The sequence below is a fragment of the Vicia villosa genome, unplaced genomic scaffold (assembly GCF_029867415.1).
Source record: "Vicia villosa cultivar HV-30 ecotype Madison, WI unplaced genomic scaffold, Vvil1.0 scaffold7, whole genome shotgun sequence".
Classification (NCBI taxonomy): Eukaryota; Viridiplantae; Streptophyta; class Magnoliopsida; order Fabales; family Fabaceae; genus Vicia; species Vicia villosa.
Window position 1 is genome coordinate 774537 of NW_026706810.1, and position 16308 is coordinate 790844.

The following is a 16308-nucleotide window of genomic DNA, read 5'->3' on the forward strand; positions in this document are numbered from 1 at the left end:
GGTACGACTATTTCATGGAGATCTATGCAATAACTCATAGCAACAAATTCAACAAATCATGCACTACATGAAGTCTCTTCCAAGAAGAACTTTTAAGCATTAGCTACAAAGAATATTGTCTCACATATAAATGTCTACATAAGGGGAAGAAATACATATGTTTTGCATTCTTTTCCCTTCATCGTGGTTTTATCCCACTGGATTTTCCTGGTAAGGTTTTTAACGAGACAATTTACATTTAAAGGATATCGTACTCTTTTTCCTTCATTAGAATTTTTCCCACTGTATTTTTTCTAGTAAGGTTTTAACGAGGCATTTCCTCAATGGACATCAAAGGGAGAGTGTTATGAATAAAGATAAAAGTGGATGTCTATCCTTATTCTTCCTTTTCATCTTCATATTCCCTATTAATATATGTGACTTTTCATCTCCCTTGCGTCCTATAAATAAGACTCATATTGCAATGTAAAGGATACTTTTGAAGATGATAATACAAGATTATTTTCTCTCTTCTCTTTCTCCCACTCATCTCTCTCTATTATTTTAGTTAATTTCATAACAATTTCAATGATTTATATTTCCTATATCATTATTTTAATTTTAGCGTCCTCATTAGCCTCTTTAGTTGCTAACATTATGAATATATTAATTGATTTTATTCTACTCTATAATTTATTTAAGAAAATTTACATCCATTTAATAATTTTGACTTTGATACCCGTAAAATTATGGTGCCTTGGACTCCTGCTCCGTGAACCCGTGTTCAGGACCACCCCCGACTATAATGAAGAATCTTCACTCATAGTTAATAAACACTTACTATTATCTTAATTTGTATATTAGCACATATATAAATAAGCAACACTTACACCCTTCAAAATTTATCTATGTAACCAATATTATCATGTTCTTGGTCTTCTTGTTATAATTATGATGACATTCTCTAACACGCGATCTAATAGAGAGGAATTTTGTACTTTAGAAGCACGCTCCTAAAAAAATAATAAATTTTGTATAGTTTATCGAAGAAATATGCCGTTCCAATGTACATTTCTAAAAACACTTTTAGTTTTTTTTAATGTAAAGGGTGAAAAAATTTCTTCAGAAAAGACACGATACAGTTTGTATATGTAATAATCCCTAAATTAAAATATAAATATTTTTATTAATTAACCATAAATTAAGCTAACTTTACATAAAAATCAATATAACTAATAAAAAAGACCTCAATAGATTGATTGACTAAACGTTAACAAAGAAATCAACAATTTCATTATGGCAAAGAAGGGAAAAGAACAATTTCTTGCTCACACCTTTTGCATAGAAAAATATGAGGAACTTCTTCATCATTTGGAATTCTAACACATCTAGTGTGTTGCCAAATTTCACAAATATCACAAGACACCAATCTTTCACCATCATCTTCTTTAGTTCCACAAGTGCAATCCACAATTCCCTTATTTGGATTCCTTTCACATATTTGCTCAACCATGTCACTACCATGCCAACCTTCAAGAACAAGTTTTCCACCAACTTCAATCATTCCAAAAACCATTTCATTCCCTTTTGCATTCATCAAATTCTCATTTGATTCCACCACAAAACCCCTTAACCCCCAATAGATTTCCCTAAAATTCCTTTCAACTTCTAGCTTTAAGTCATTAATTGTAGCACAATTTTTCAATGTGATACATTCATAAGGAGGCATTGACATTTCATTGTTCAAATAATACTCATGATCATGTCCTACATTGTTAACATTCCTCAACAAAATTGTACAATAAATATTGAATTTTCCTTCTGATCCTAATTCAACTTGCAAAGGTACCTCTCCATAGTCTTTGATAAGATACTTTGTGTCAAGAATTATTGTAGCTGCCAATGGTATAGCTGAAAGAAATTCTGACCCTATAATTGGTTTTGTATCAATAAGTATGTACTTGTACAAACAAATCATGTCTTTCATGAGTTGACCTCTTGTGATCTTGTACTTGTCCTTCACTTTATTACTACTACTCATAACCAACCCTTCATGACAAGGGTAAGCATTAGAAATGTCTTCTAAACAATACTCCAAAACTTTGGTAACCGGATTCAAGCTCCGACGAACCAAATAGTTTCCAACAACATGGTTACCTAGCGACTTCAAAACAAAATCCAACAAACCCGTGTCACCTATGTAAACGCGCGCTGCATCCCTAACTTCTTGTCTTGAAATCCATCTAAATTCCGTTCTTTTCAAGGCCTCGACGATAACCCTCGTCGCCATTTCAATCCTTTTAGGCGACCAACGACAATTTGTTTCGACTAGGGCGTTTGTGTTGTAGGAACCAATGCATGTATCGCGCGGAAGCCGCGACTTGAGCTCTAACATGTAGTGAAACAAGTCACCAAGGGTTATAAGAGAGTGATCAGAAAGTGTTTGGTACCTTGAGAAGATTAATGGGATTTCATGACTTGAATTTGCAATGTGGTGTGTGAGTAAGTATAGTGGCATACTTCTTATTGCTTCTATGGCTTTTTGGTACATTGATTGTGTTACACCAAAACATCCTCTACCAAATTTGTATCCCCAACGACCAAACCATGGCTCACTATATGCTATTCCATTCACAAGTCTCAATTCCATGCCTCTTTTTTGTGATGTATCATTCAAACTCACTTTCCTATCATGATTAGTACATATTAAGCAATTAGTCTTTGTATAGTTATTTGACATAGTAATTAAAGGATGCAGATTCCATGTAGTCACTAATATACGCATTTATGCATTAGGTACATATGTGATCGTTCAATCAATATTAAATAGTTTAAATTTAAATTATAAGTTTTAAATTATTATTCAAAAATTAATAAATATATTTTTTAAATCATCGAGTCTCCATCAAACAGTTACTAATGCACAGACAATTGTACGGTCACTAATACACCAAATGCGTGAATGCAGTGAATTTGCATTCATAATTAAAAGTGTGTGGAAATGGACTAACCTTGCTTGCAATCCATTGCACAAACGATTCCAAAACTCCATGATTTGGTTGCCACCCAAATTAGAACCCATTTCCAAGCCATTGACACATAGCAAATGTCCAAATCCATTAGAGTGAAATACACCATGCATCATATGGCCTTCTAATTCTATTAATTTTGACTTACCATTGTTCATTGTACCAATTGAGTCACAGCAATTTTCACAGGTAGTGCAGCTACTTAGTGCCTCCTTTGAAGGTAATAGAAAATGATACTTCTTATTGCAAATTAAATGGTTGCCCCAACCTAAATAAACTCCAATCAAATTTATGTAATTAAGATTATTATAGTATTCAGCCAAAATAATATGGATTAAATAAAAGAATTTAGTTTGTATATTATACATTAAATCAGATTTTTGTCGGATTATTAAAAACTTCCTATTTTTATCATAATCATTTTTAAAGTACAATATCTAAAGTCAATCAATAGTTTTTAATTTGGATAAAGTATTTAAACCTTAATATTATCACTAAAATCAAACCAAATAAATATGTAAATTGTGTCGTTAAGTCAACTCAATTGATAGTTGTAGAGTATATGAATTCAAATCTAATATATTTCATTTATTCACCTTTGACAAATACTAGACATTTGTGGGAAAAAGTGGTGATCTAATAGATTCAAACATAAATTTTTACATAAAATATTCTCACAATCAATCAAAACTTTGATTTTTACAATTAATAAAAACTATAATTCTAGTAAAAAAACATGTATACTAAAGGTTATTTTAGACAAATTTATATTTAAAAAATAATAATGTGACATATCAAAGGATTGGATTAGTAGGTTCAAAACATCAAACTAAATAAAACATCATCTGATTTGAATGGATTGGCTTATGTCAGATTTTGAAGCTAAAAAATTGATTCATGAAATCATGTATAATAAATCATGTGACTTTAACTTATTAACTTTTTAAAAAAATAAACCAACTTTTTGTAAGCTAATTAGAATGCAAATTGAACATTATATTATCTAATTACACAATGCAAACCAAATATTAAATTAATAAACATTACCAACATATTGACAATGGTTGCAATGACGATTCATAGCTGCTTCAATTGATTCTTCAATCACAAACAACAAAACATGCAAAGGTGGATGATGGTGCAATTCAAGTTGAAAAGACCACATAGGCATTCCCATATTTATATTACTCTCCAAATTCGCATATTCAAGTAAAACATTCACATTTTCACGAAACGATGAACCATTAAACATGACCGGATAACCTTGTTCCCCGAAATTCTTGAACCTAAAAACCCTCCCACATCTTTTCCTTCTCTTGTTACCAACAACATCCACATTCAACATTGTACTTTTTTTGAGGATGTTTCAAGAGTTTCTAACATGTTGGAACCAAAGGGAAGTGTTATATATAGATTTATGTTATGTTTTTATATAGTCACATGTACACTCACACACTTAGTGCCTTGAAATAAAATTGGACATGTTAAAATAGAGTTGCAATGCTTCTATTTGCATGACTTGTTTCAAAATTGGATTTCCTTGAAAATTTATCGTAGTAACCTACGAAATGGTTGGTGTTTTGATTTAAATTATAGGTGCCATGCAATTATAGCCTCTTATGTTTTCCTACTAATTCTATGGTCAAATTTTTTGAGTAGTTGATTCTTTTCTTATGGGATTATAGGGAAATGCAACATTTCTTGTCTAACTACCGTTTTGGAACATAATTTTGTTAATTAAGTTGAACTTGCATTATGCATTGGTTTGTGCAAAGAGATCTTAACATTAACTAGTGTTAAATAAAGTGATTGATATTATATGGCGTTTGTGCCAAGGGTGTTTTTCGTCTAACTTAATTTATATGTGGAACTCTTGTAGTTGAGTTTTAATTTTTAATAATGCTGGTGAATCTTGTATTTCACAAAGAATTGCATAAAAAAAATATCTTAGCAACACTTATGTTATTAGGAACTTTCTATATCCTCCAACATGACTTGCATACCTTTAAGCAAAATATGTTGTCTAAAAATACACTTTTCAAATGTGTGATTTTTTAGAAATATTGGTGTAAAAAGTTTCTCATTGAAACCAACACTCTCACATCAACATCGATAATAATTTAAAAAGTAATAAATTAAACATAATTACAAGTGTCGGTGTTAATTCTGACACAGATTACAAGTGTCGTGTCAATTTCTGACGCATACACACCATTTTTTCCGAGGTGTTGGTACTAAGGCGTTTAACAAGTACCATGAGACCACATTAAAGGTTTGTGTGAGTTAAAGGAGAGTAACAAAAATACTAGCAAGATACTCACTGCCACAATCATACATGATTAATGAGACTATTTAAATTTTAACCATTGAGAATAAATGTGAGTGAATGTGTTTCTGTTTGCATTTAGCAATTCGCAAATATCAGTTGAGTTTTTTTAATGGTACAAAGCTGGGTACAATTACAAAAGATCACACAACATTGGCATTTTCATTTGAAGGATGCAACATCCAATTCCACCAGGCAATTCCCTGGGCTGACTTGTTCAACTTCTTGCCCTACTGTTCTTATCTGTAACCAGTATATCATGTTGCCCAACACAAAATTAAACTTACTACTCTACACTAGTTCCCCAATCTTCACATGCTGCATCCAAATCCAATGTTGTACAATCTCAGCTCAACTAGCATGGCCTTGATGGTATGACGCAAGCGGCAATCGAGTTTGAAATGATAAATATTTTTCGTCAAAATCACAACATGCAGCCATGTATGTATACCAAGAACCCAGATCTGATCTACTATCAAGCATTACCTAGCAACTCTTGTAGTTATATATCGCCCCTTTTCTAGGTCATAAATTGTCTTCAACTGAGGTTTTCTCCACCTAGATATAGACCATGCTGTAAACAACAATATTATAAATATTCCAACCAGTGTGAGGAGAGTGGGTGATTCATTGCTGAAAATGGCGGCAATCCAGTTATGGTTATGTGGATCTGTATCGGCTGTAGTTTGCAGAATAAAAGCTCCCAAAGCCCAATCGAGCGGAATATTTCTCACCTGATTCGCAACTTTGATCCTGCCCAACAGTGATTATAATCAATTATGATTCAACCAATAGGACACAAATAAAATTGACTTGAGAAAACCAAAAAACATATATGCAATCCCAACCCCAGAAATGGACAAGTGAAAGTGCAGGCACACAAACTGAACCCAGAAAGATTGTTACCAAGTGAAGCCAGGAAAGTATAGGCTTACAGGAAGTACAAAAAAAGTCATTAAGGGGCACAAGCAGTAATTCCTCTCAATTAACATATTTTTATTATTATTTTAGATTAATAGAACTGAATTCAACGTTACAATGTTATTATTACTTGTATCTTTTTAATTTTCATTATAAAATTTATATATAAATATTTATTTTCATCAAATAAAAATTAATTTAGTAATATAATATAATAAGATAATGAGACCATCAATTTCTTAATTAAGAATGTTCTTTCTCAAAATTCAGATTGGACCTAACTCACTCCTACAAAACCGACTTGTAAGGTGAGGATTGCCCCCATTTACAAACACAACACATACCATATCTCTAAGCAATATGGGACTAAATCCAACCCTACAAACCCAACACAATGAAGGTGTTGGAGGCTGCAATGAAGGCAAGCCAAACTCATTCCTACAAAACCGGCTTGAAAGGTGAGGATTGTCCCCATTTATAAACACAACACATGCCATATCTCTAAGCAATATGGAACTAAATCCACCCCTTCAAACCCAGCACAATGAAGGTGTTGGAGGCTGCAATGAAGGCAAGCCAAGATGCCACAATTAAGGCGACTAGGGGGCAACCGCAATTAAGGCGGAAATTCCAACATACCCTTTCACGCTTAGGCCTCAATAAGCCCGAAGCGTGGATGATGTGGGAAGCCCCACAAATGATCTAGGATAGACACTGATACCATTTCATAATTTTTGGGTTAGGCCTAACTCATCCCTACAAAACCGGCTTGTAAGGTGAGGATTGTCCCCACTACTAAACACAACCTAGGCCACTCTAAGCAATGTGGGACTAAATCCACCCCTTCAAACCCAACACAATGAATGAAGGTGTTGGAGGTTACAATGAAGGCAAGCCAAAGTGCCACAATTAAGGCGACTAGGGGTGGGCCGCAATTAAGGTGGAAATTCCAATATACTTTTATGTCATTTTATATTTATCAACTAGTGTAACTACTAATTTACCAAACAATCAAATTAACTTATCAACTATTGTATCTGTTAATTTACCAAATACTCAAATTATCTTACCAACATTGTTATGGTTGCACGCATGATATTGCACTAGAGAAAAGCTAATGGTAACAAAAGTCAAGTGATTATAAGTGTGGAAACTGAATTGAGAATTCCCTATAAGCTATATCGAAGACTAGATCCATCTAGACATCACAAATTTCTACAATACAAATTCTGTGCAATTTTCCTGCGATTGATCTATTTATGTATCAGAGGATAGCTCGAGATTCTAACTAACTTCTGTTAGTAGTTTCATGATTTTTAGGGATTAGTTAGACATAGGGGGATACTGTACAGCAGGTGTATAGAAGTTACAATACGGCAAAGCTAGTCTAAGCCTATCAAGAATGGTTGTGCAACTAACCTTTGTTGGTTGCACCAGTTTTTTTAATAAATAGAAATTCAGAAACTGAATATTCTCTAATAATCACCATCACTGATTCAACCACAAAAATAACTTTGTTAAGCCAACAGCTATCAAGACAACATGATCTTCTTGTCATGTTCTTCATTTAGGACGATGGAGATATGGGGGCTCGGGGGCTCGCCACTGAGGCTTGCAGAAGTGGGTTCCAGATACAAATACTGGCATTTGAGGCCAAAATGACACCAAGCTCCAACAGTGTTCGAATTGAATAGCCTTACTATTCCCAATAGAGCTCCTGTTTGGTGAACATCCACTTCCACCCCCTGACCCGGTTGCAACTCATCAACAGGAACCAACAAATCTTTGCCTACATTGTCACAAGCAAGTTGGAAGCGCCTATTACTCTCCCTCAAGCCAGAGACTGCACAACAACCAATAATTGGAAGCGCAAGCGCCCGCCTACTACTCTCCCTAAAGCCAGAGACCAAAGCTAGCTGCACCAGCAACTTCCTTGAACCCTCTTCTGTTCATCAACTTTCTTTATATATATGGTTGGGTTTCATACGACCAGAGAGAATAGGTAAAGGATTTCGGTAGAGATTCAGGGTACTATAGTTTTTTTTCCAGCAATGAATAAGTGTTCACAGAGGGTAATTGAGAAATTTCATATTTAATATATTTTACAAACAAATGAATCCGCTAAATGAATCCGCTTTCACATTATCAGTGCATTTGGTATCAGTGTGTTTGGTTTAGTAGAAATGGAGAAGAGAGAAAGAGGTGAGAGACAGCATATTCCCTGTTGCTTAGTATGCAAAGAAATAGATAATAGAGAGATAAGACAGCGGGTCCTGCACCTATCTGTATTCTTTCCACTTCTGAGAAGCAATGCCACAGAGATGGAGCCTCTGTTTTTTGCTTTATCCATTTCTATCCCTGGTTTGCAAATCGCTGGACTTGACTTTGGATTTTTTTTTGCTTCTTTCAGTTTCCAACTTGTTGGCTTTGTTTAGTTTTAGTTCTGACCAAGTAATAGTTTAATAAGTATACAGCGGTTTGCTTGCCGATGACTAACCTCCACCAGAAACCTCACTGGGCACCTTTAGTGGGGATTCTCCCAGCCAATCATGTTATTTTCATCCATAAAATGTGAACCCTAGACCTTGCTTAAGAGATCCAAATCTAGTTTTACTCGGGCCAATTCATGTTGGTTAATTAAATTGGTTTAACAATGTAATAAAATTAAACTAATGAAACTAATTGATCAATTAAATCAACTTAAATCAATTGAACTTATTAGATAAGTTAAACAAAAATTATTTTCTGTATGAGCAATTAAATTCAAATAATATAAAACTGTATATTGTTTTTTTATTTCTTACCTTTTTCTCTCTTATCAAACTTCGTTACCTATTTCTCTCCCCCACTTTCTTCTCACATCACAACCAAACATACCCGTAGAGAGGTTAATGTGTCATGCATAGGTACAAGCAAGAAGGGTATCATGTATAACTACACCAAACTTTAGGAAGATATGGTACTTCATCCTAATTTTGTTGTTTTTGTGTAGGAATGTAACCGAGTGTTCCATGCAAATAAGGCAATAGTATCTATTTTCACACTATATATTCAAATATCTTAAAAGAAAAGTGCGCAGGAATACCTCTCATCATTCATACCAATCCCAAGACTGTCATGAAGCAGAGCAACAATGTATGCAGAAGAGAAGCAATGTCGAAGTAAATCTTCCTCATCGTGTGAGACATACTTTTTTTTTAGCCTTAACCAATCCTCTCCGCAATATTTTTGCCCAGCAGTCATCAAATTGGAGAGATAAGCCCGTGGCCCCAATCCAAAAAACTAATACAGCAGCAAAGAATTAAGAATCAGTGTACATTATGTATTCAATGAACTCAAATATAAGCAAAAATAAGTAAATACAAAGTCAGCCACAAAATTATCTTTTCTGTTTATTTAATTTTCTACGAGAACTTGTATTTGTTGAAGAGTATTTTGAAAATGATAACATAATGTTCAATATGGCAAAGTTAGTTTTTTTTTTTCTATGTAACATGGTGATGTTAATTGGAATTTGTTTATATACTCTCTACCAAACACTGACTTTTTTTTGCTTGTAAATTGTAATTGAGTAGAGGGTGTATTATCAATGTTAGAATTAATTATGAGTGTAGAACTGTAGATATTCTAGAGTGACTGTTAGCATTCCTAGACTAAAGAACTTCCGAGGTTGGTGCATATTCATTAAGCTTCAATGTATTTATTGTAACACTGTTATAAATATATGTAGTGTGATCTAACTTGATACACACAAAACTCACAAAATTCATATGGTATCAGAGCAAGGTAGGGTACACGTGATTTTAATGATGGATATTAAATTAAATGGACACCCAGGGACATAACCTTATGTCTTGCAAAGTGGCAGTCGATCTCTATGTGTTTAGTTCTTTCATGAGAAATCATAACTGGTTTTGTTGGTTCAAATGATCAATTGGCTCAATCTATTTGTAACAAGCTTGGTGCATATGATATGTATGCTTGGAGGAGTGTTAGAATTAATTATGAGTGTAGATATTCTAGAGTGATTGTTAGTATTCCTAGACTAAAGAACTTCCTAGGTTAGATCTTATTCATTATGCTTCTATGTATTATGAGCATAACACTTTCTTATGGTAACTTTATGAGCATAACACTTTCTTATGGTAATATGATATATTTTTTGTTTAATAATTAAGTTAAATTTTTGAATTATTGATGAATTCATAGTACTGTATAAGTATGTATGACATGTGTATAATAATTTTGATATAAGGTAAACTCGTATGAGTTTACGAGTTGATTCTACGAAGGCATATTGAGTAGTCATAAAATTTCGGGTTTGACAACCTTGGTTGCTAAAGAAAGAATAGAGTTGTGAATTATGGTACATTAATATCTCTCTAACTCTAATGCATCTATTTTTAGGGTAACAAAAATGCACAATCATACTAGATCGTAGATAGTAGACGAGAAAACAGCAAATGAAGCTTAAAATATTAACCCCCAATAACTAAAAAGCATAAAAAGAACCTTTGATGTGTGAAAGAAATTTTCTGTAGCCAAAAATTTCCCCTGAAGCTTAGGTATAAAAGTTGATCCTATGTCGCAATGCTGATAAGAACACGATTCTGCAAAATTAAAAATGAAATGACCAACTATTAGACAAAATCAACAATGAGAAAAATCTCAAGAAAAGGGAATCTAACAATAGAAAATTAGTAAAAGTGAATACAACCTTTCCCCTTTTGTAATAGGGTCAATGCTGCAGATCTGCACGCCGAAAAGTTTCCCCTTGTTTGAACAGTGTGCTGATTTTGGCTTTCTTCACTATGTGAGCTAGGCGAGGACTTCCACGAATCCACATTATAAGAATACCCTGCCGGAGTACAAGGATCTATGTGCAACCCATCCTTAATATATTGAGAAGCTGCACTGAGGAGAATAAAGAATCAATACCACATCATATTAATATCTAAAGAGATCATGTGATTATGATGCAAGTGCAAGCCTGCAATTAGTGGTTAAAAAAGAGAAGGTTGCCTCCTAGTGAAAAAATTGACATAAAAAAATAAACGAGGCATAGCAGAACTAAAGGAGTGCATATAGTCATTAAATACATCAACATATTTTGCCAAAATTATGTAGAAAAATATTTCTGTTCACCAATATAGACAAAGAAAGTACTTCACATAAAAGTATAAGAAGAGCACATCACAATTACCCCTATAAACTTTGAAAAACTAACCACATCTGAATAAGAACTATGATACAAAGCTTCCATAGTATTTTATCCAGAATAACTTTAATTGCAAATAGAATATTGTTATTTAACTTTTTATATATTTCATGGTAAAAAAAATACAATAATTCTTTTAAGAGTTATTTGATGGTTTGAAACTGCAAAGTCAAGCATAAATTATAAGAACAATACAGTACGGTAATTAAGTTCAAAGGTCTCTTAAATTCAGCATGTGTAATTACCCAGGTTTAAATCTCCTGATATAAGTGCTTCTCTCCATGAGTCATGAGCAACATTCTGCAAAATGAATAACAATCAGAAAGTATCAGATACCGGGGAGTCATTCCAAATCTAGAACGCTTGATCAGCCATTTGACTCGCAAAGAGAATCACATTGGAATAGAAGAAACCAATAAGAACTAATGACCTTATGATATGGATAGGATATTAAAGCAATAAAAGGGTGAACATCACCATTCCAACTTTTAAGTAACAACATCAAAACTCATATTTCATAAGTTGTAATTCCTTTCCAGTGGAACGTCTTTGGTAACTTGTGATTAAGAATCCAGTACATCAGTAGACACAAGCATGCTAATGAGCCTTAAGAACATACTCAACATAGAAAAGAGATTAATAATCACCAGGCCAAAATGAAGCAAACTGTGGCTGTAAAGGTTGTAAGTGATATTCCCAAATTTAACAGTGCGTGAGAACAAAGGCAGCATTGCTTCTCTTGATACAAAGGTTACCTAAAATAAGAGTAAGGTAGAAATTCATCTGTCATGCTTCCAAATATGTATATCTTTATCTAAAACATAGGCTTTAAAATTAAAACTCCTAAAGAAATTGCGCTCAAATTGTGAACAATTACGTATTGATATAACCAAAATGGAATTTTTTATCATAGGCAATCAGGAAAAGATGAAGTCTTACCTGAGCAGAAGCACCACCAAGTTCAATAATCCCAGTTGTCTCAGACGGATCTCCTCCAAGAGTTCCCAGTGCATAATTAGCAACAACCCAAGCATACACTCCTTCATCAGAACCTGTAAAACCACAATAGAATAACAAGTTAAAACAAAGTTACATAAACCAGATCACCAATTAACGTAGACATTGACAGAGCTTAAAACTACTAAAAAATTACTTCAAAATTAAGATGAATGAAGGAGAAAACAAAAGAAGCATCACATTTACGTTATGATGCTGCTAATGCCAAGAATATTGGCATGACAACAAGCCAAACTGCGATTGAAAAAAAAATTGAAAGAGATGATAGACAACTAGGTTCACTACATTGTAAATCATTGAGGTATCCGCAAACATTCTCTTTCATTATCAATCTTACGCAAATATATTTTCTTTAACCACTTAGTCATAAAAACATTACATTTGGTCATTCTCCCTCTCTGCCTTTTACATTCTTCCTTCTCAGAACTAAAAGGCCACATTCTTCATCAATCTTTAAACCCAGCGCTATTGATATATAATACTACACACATTATTGTAATACTAATATCAATTATCACCTGCCAGCATGAGAATCCTGCTTCTTGCCGAGTAAATTAACAAAGCCCCGTTTCATAAATATCAACAATAAACTTGATCCCTCTAATCTCGAATATAAACAAAACTGTTCGTAGTAGTCTTAGTCTCACATATAAACAAACTTAACTGCTTTCACTCTGTTAAGTAATATCATACCTAACAACATACCTCTCAATTAACTTACGTTTTAATTTTCAATGAATCTTTAATTCCCATAAAACAAGTTTAAAAGAAGGACACAATTCAAAGTACACCAATTTTTATAAGATTAAGAAGATTAACTCCACTAAACTAAAATTCTTAACAAGTGTAATATTAGTGACTTTTGCTTATATTCAACATGGAAAAGAGTATTCAAATTTCAAATGCACAAAAATCTCTCATTTTCAAAATTTCACCTAAACACCTCAACCAAAAAAACAACTCTAAAAAAAATTAAAGTCAACTAAATAACATAAAGTAAGCAAATTCAACTTCACAAATAGAACCTGTTATAACAGAAGCCCAATCATCACTAAACTTGAATCCAGAAGAACGCAAAACCCTCCTACAAGAATCCATAATATTCTCTTGCACTTCAACATCCAGCATCCTCATCCCAGCCGTAGCCATAAGCCGAATCTCCGTCTCCCTCCATCTCTCTTTAGGGATCCGGCTTTTCGCAAACTCCACCAGCTCCGACAACGAACTCCCCGCTCCATCCGGATCCTCCGCGAACGACGACAAACCTGGATTCACTCTCATCGTAACCACCCCCTTTTTCCCAAAATCCAACGCGTTTTTAACCCTATACTTAAACACATGAACCCTAGTTCCTGTACTTCCACCGTCGACGATTATACTGTACCGGAAACTGGCTCTAGTTCTGGCTCCCGATGAGGAGGAGAAGAAGGTGTAATACGAAAGGATGAGGAGGAACGAGAAGAAGAGAGGAACGATGAACGTGGTCTTGAAACAGAGACACTTTGAATTGCTGTTGCTGTTGTTGTTGCGAGCGAAGAGATTTGTGGAGCGGATTTGGATCCGTTTCACGGTTGGATCCATTTGGTTTGGATTTGAGCCGACGCGATTGCGAGCATTCAATCGTCGCATCAAATGGAATTCGGAAGATGGAGGAGGAAGGGGGGATTGTTGATCATGTCAAGGGGTGGTGGTGTGGCGGAGATGTGGGCGGCGGTGGTGGCTCTGACCTCTCCCCGAGCGCGGACGGAGGGAGAGAGAGGGAGAGAAATTTGCGGAGTGGGAGAGACAGAATTAATGCGTGTTTGTCATTTTAAATTTGAGTGGTTAAATTGTTTTTAGTAGAAAATTGTAAGTAGCTATTACCCGAGCCATGTATCTTATTTATCAATTTCAAAATGTTGAGTAAATTATTCAAAATCAAGTGTATTAAAAAAATAAAATTTTGAATTATTATATTATTATATATAATAATTAAATGTTATTAACTAGTATTTGATTTGATTGAAGGTACAATCTTCAAAAAAATTGTGTGGAAAAAGAAGTTACCACTACTAATCGTTAGTTGTTTCAGTGGTGATTGGCGATTGATTTTATAGGAAGGACTATGGTTCGATCCCCACAACTGCGATCGGGAGTGGGCTTGACCCACTTGATGTCAGAGTTGACCTCCCGATTATTATATGATATTTATTTTGAGTTTACCAAAAGGAATCACAGAATTATATGAAAGAAAAGCTCTAAGATTTACTATATGATATTTATTTTGAGTTTACCAAAAGGAATCACAGAATTATATGAAAGAAAAGCTCTAAGATTTACGTACTTTTCTCGTACTAATGTTGAAATTTAGAGCTCTAAGATTTACGTACTTTTCTCGTACTAATGTTGAAATTTTTTGATGTGCGCTTAACTTATTAAGTGCAATTGTGAAGGAGCAATTACCAAGTGGTTCAGCAATTACCAAGTGGTTCAGGATGTCTATCTTGAAGTCGTTGAAAGGAAGACGAAAGCCTATTAAAAAGAATAAGCACTCATGAAAGGGAATGACACGTCTTCGTATTTATCAGCATATCATTTTATCTTCATTTAGAAGGAACACACTCCAACCCAATGAAGACCTAACTTCAGTAAAAACATGATCTAGATCATTCCTGCAAAGACAGAAGCAATATCCAACATCTTTTGATCTACCCAATCTGTTGAATTATCTCCTTTTGCTTTCCGAATCATGGTGGGGGCTACCTCCATAGCAACGAACTCTATCAGAAGGACGAACAAGGTCAAATAAGAAACTTAACGCGAGTTCAAACTTAAATCTAACACTTCTTGTCAACGTACGCTGATGCATCATCTACCATCCTAATCAATCAGACGGCTGACTACATGGCATGTCGTGTCCCTCGCAGACAATTTAACTGCTCCTAGTAAATAACGAAAAAAGTGTGTCATTATCAAGTATTCAAATTCATTCCCCCTCTCACATCACTTTGATTCTCTCAGTAACTTAGATGATGGAGTGTTAACTTTGAAAGTCCAACACCACACCACTATACCGCAAGTCAAATGCATCTTTTCAATCAGACGGCTCCCTACATGGCGTGTCGTGTCCCTCGAGGACAATTTACCTGCTCCTAGTAAATAAAGAGAAAAGTGTGTCATTATCAAGTATTCAAATTCATCCCCCTCCCAAATCTCTTTAATTTCAGCACCACACGGAAGTCTAGTGCATCTTTTCACCATCCATCTAACTAAAAACTTTATATTTGATATTACATTCATAATACAAAACATTACAATTGATTTATCAACTTACAAAAAAAAGCAAAAATAAATCCAAGAAAAAATAAAAGCAATGATGAATAAGTTCATCTTCTTCGTGTTACTCTCAACATTTTTTTCGACTTCTCAAACTTCTTTGAATTGATTTCTTTCCCAGAATCTTTTCCAATGTCAGTGTCAAATTGCTTCAAGTAACCTTTCATCAATTCACAACCATGGCACCCAACATCAACTTTTGATGCAATTAATGTTCTTTTATTTTCTTTTAACCAAAAATTAAACATCCTAATGAAACAATTCTCAATCTTGGTTCTAATGTCCCAAATCAAATTGTTTATAGTCAAACCCAAATAAATAAAAATGCCATCTCCTGCAGAAAAAGCAGTGACAGTAAACTCTCCTCTTGTTACTGAATTTGTTTTACCAATGTCTAATATAATCAAACCAAGATGATTATGAACCAAACAAGTAGACCAATGTTAGTCTCCATGTTCAGCTCATTTGATTATTCATGTTCATGGACCTGATTAAAAAATCGA

At 34.1% G+C, this 16308-nt stretch overlaps 2 protein-coding genes across 2 annotated transcripts; both read right to left on the reverse strand.

Moving 5' to 3' along the window:
* Positions 1-1273: 1273 nt before the first annotated feature.
* On the reverse strand, positions 1274-4353 carry LOC131643072 (PHD finger protein MALE STERILITY 1-like). The gene is made up of 3 exons (XM_058913216.1): positions 4056-4353; positions 2991-3276; positions 1274-2666 (listed from the first exon to the last, which is right to left on the reverse strand). Exons 1-3 carry the CDS (start codon positions 4351-4353, stop codon positions 1274-1276), a joined length of 1977 nt encoding a protein of 658 aa, XP_058769199.1.
* Positions 4354-5387: 1034 nt separating this feature from the next.
* Positions 5388-14332, reverse strand: LOC131643107 (probable apyrase 6). Its single transcript, XM_058913256.1, has 8 exons — positions 13516-14332; positions 12413-12525; positions 12121-12228; positions 11719-11773; positions 10973-11164; positions 10768-10865; positions 9341-9537; positions 5388-6087 (listed from the first exon to the last, which is right to left on the reverse strand). Exons 1-8 carry the CDS (start codon positions 14117-14119, stop codon positions 5817-5819), a joined length of 1638 nt encoding a protein of 545 aa, XP_058769239.1. The 5' UTR covers positions 14120-14332; the 3' UTR covers positions 5388-5816.
* Positions 14333-16308: the final 1976 nt, after the last annotated feature.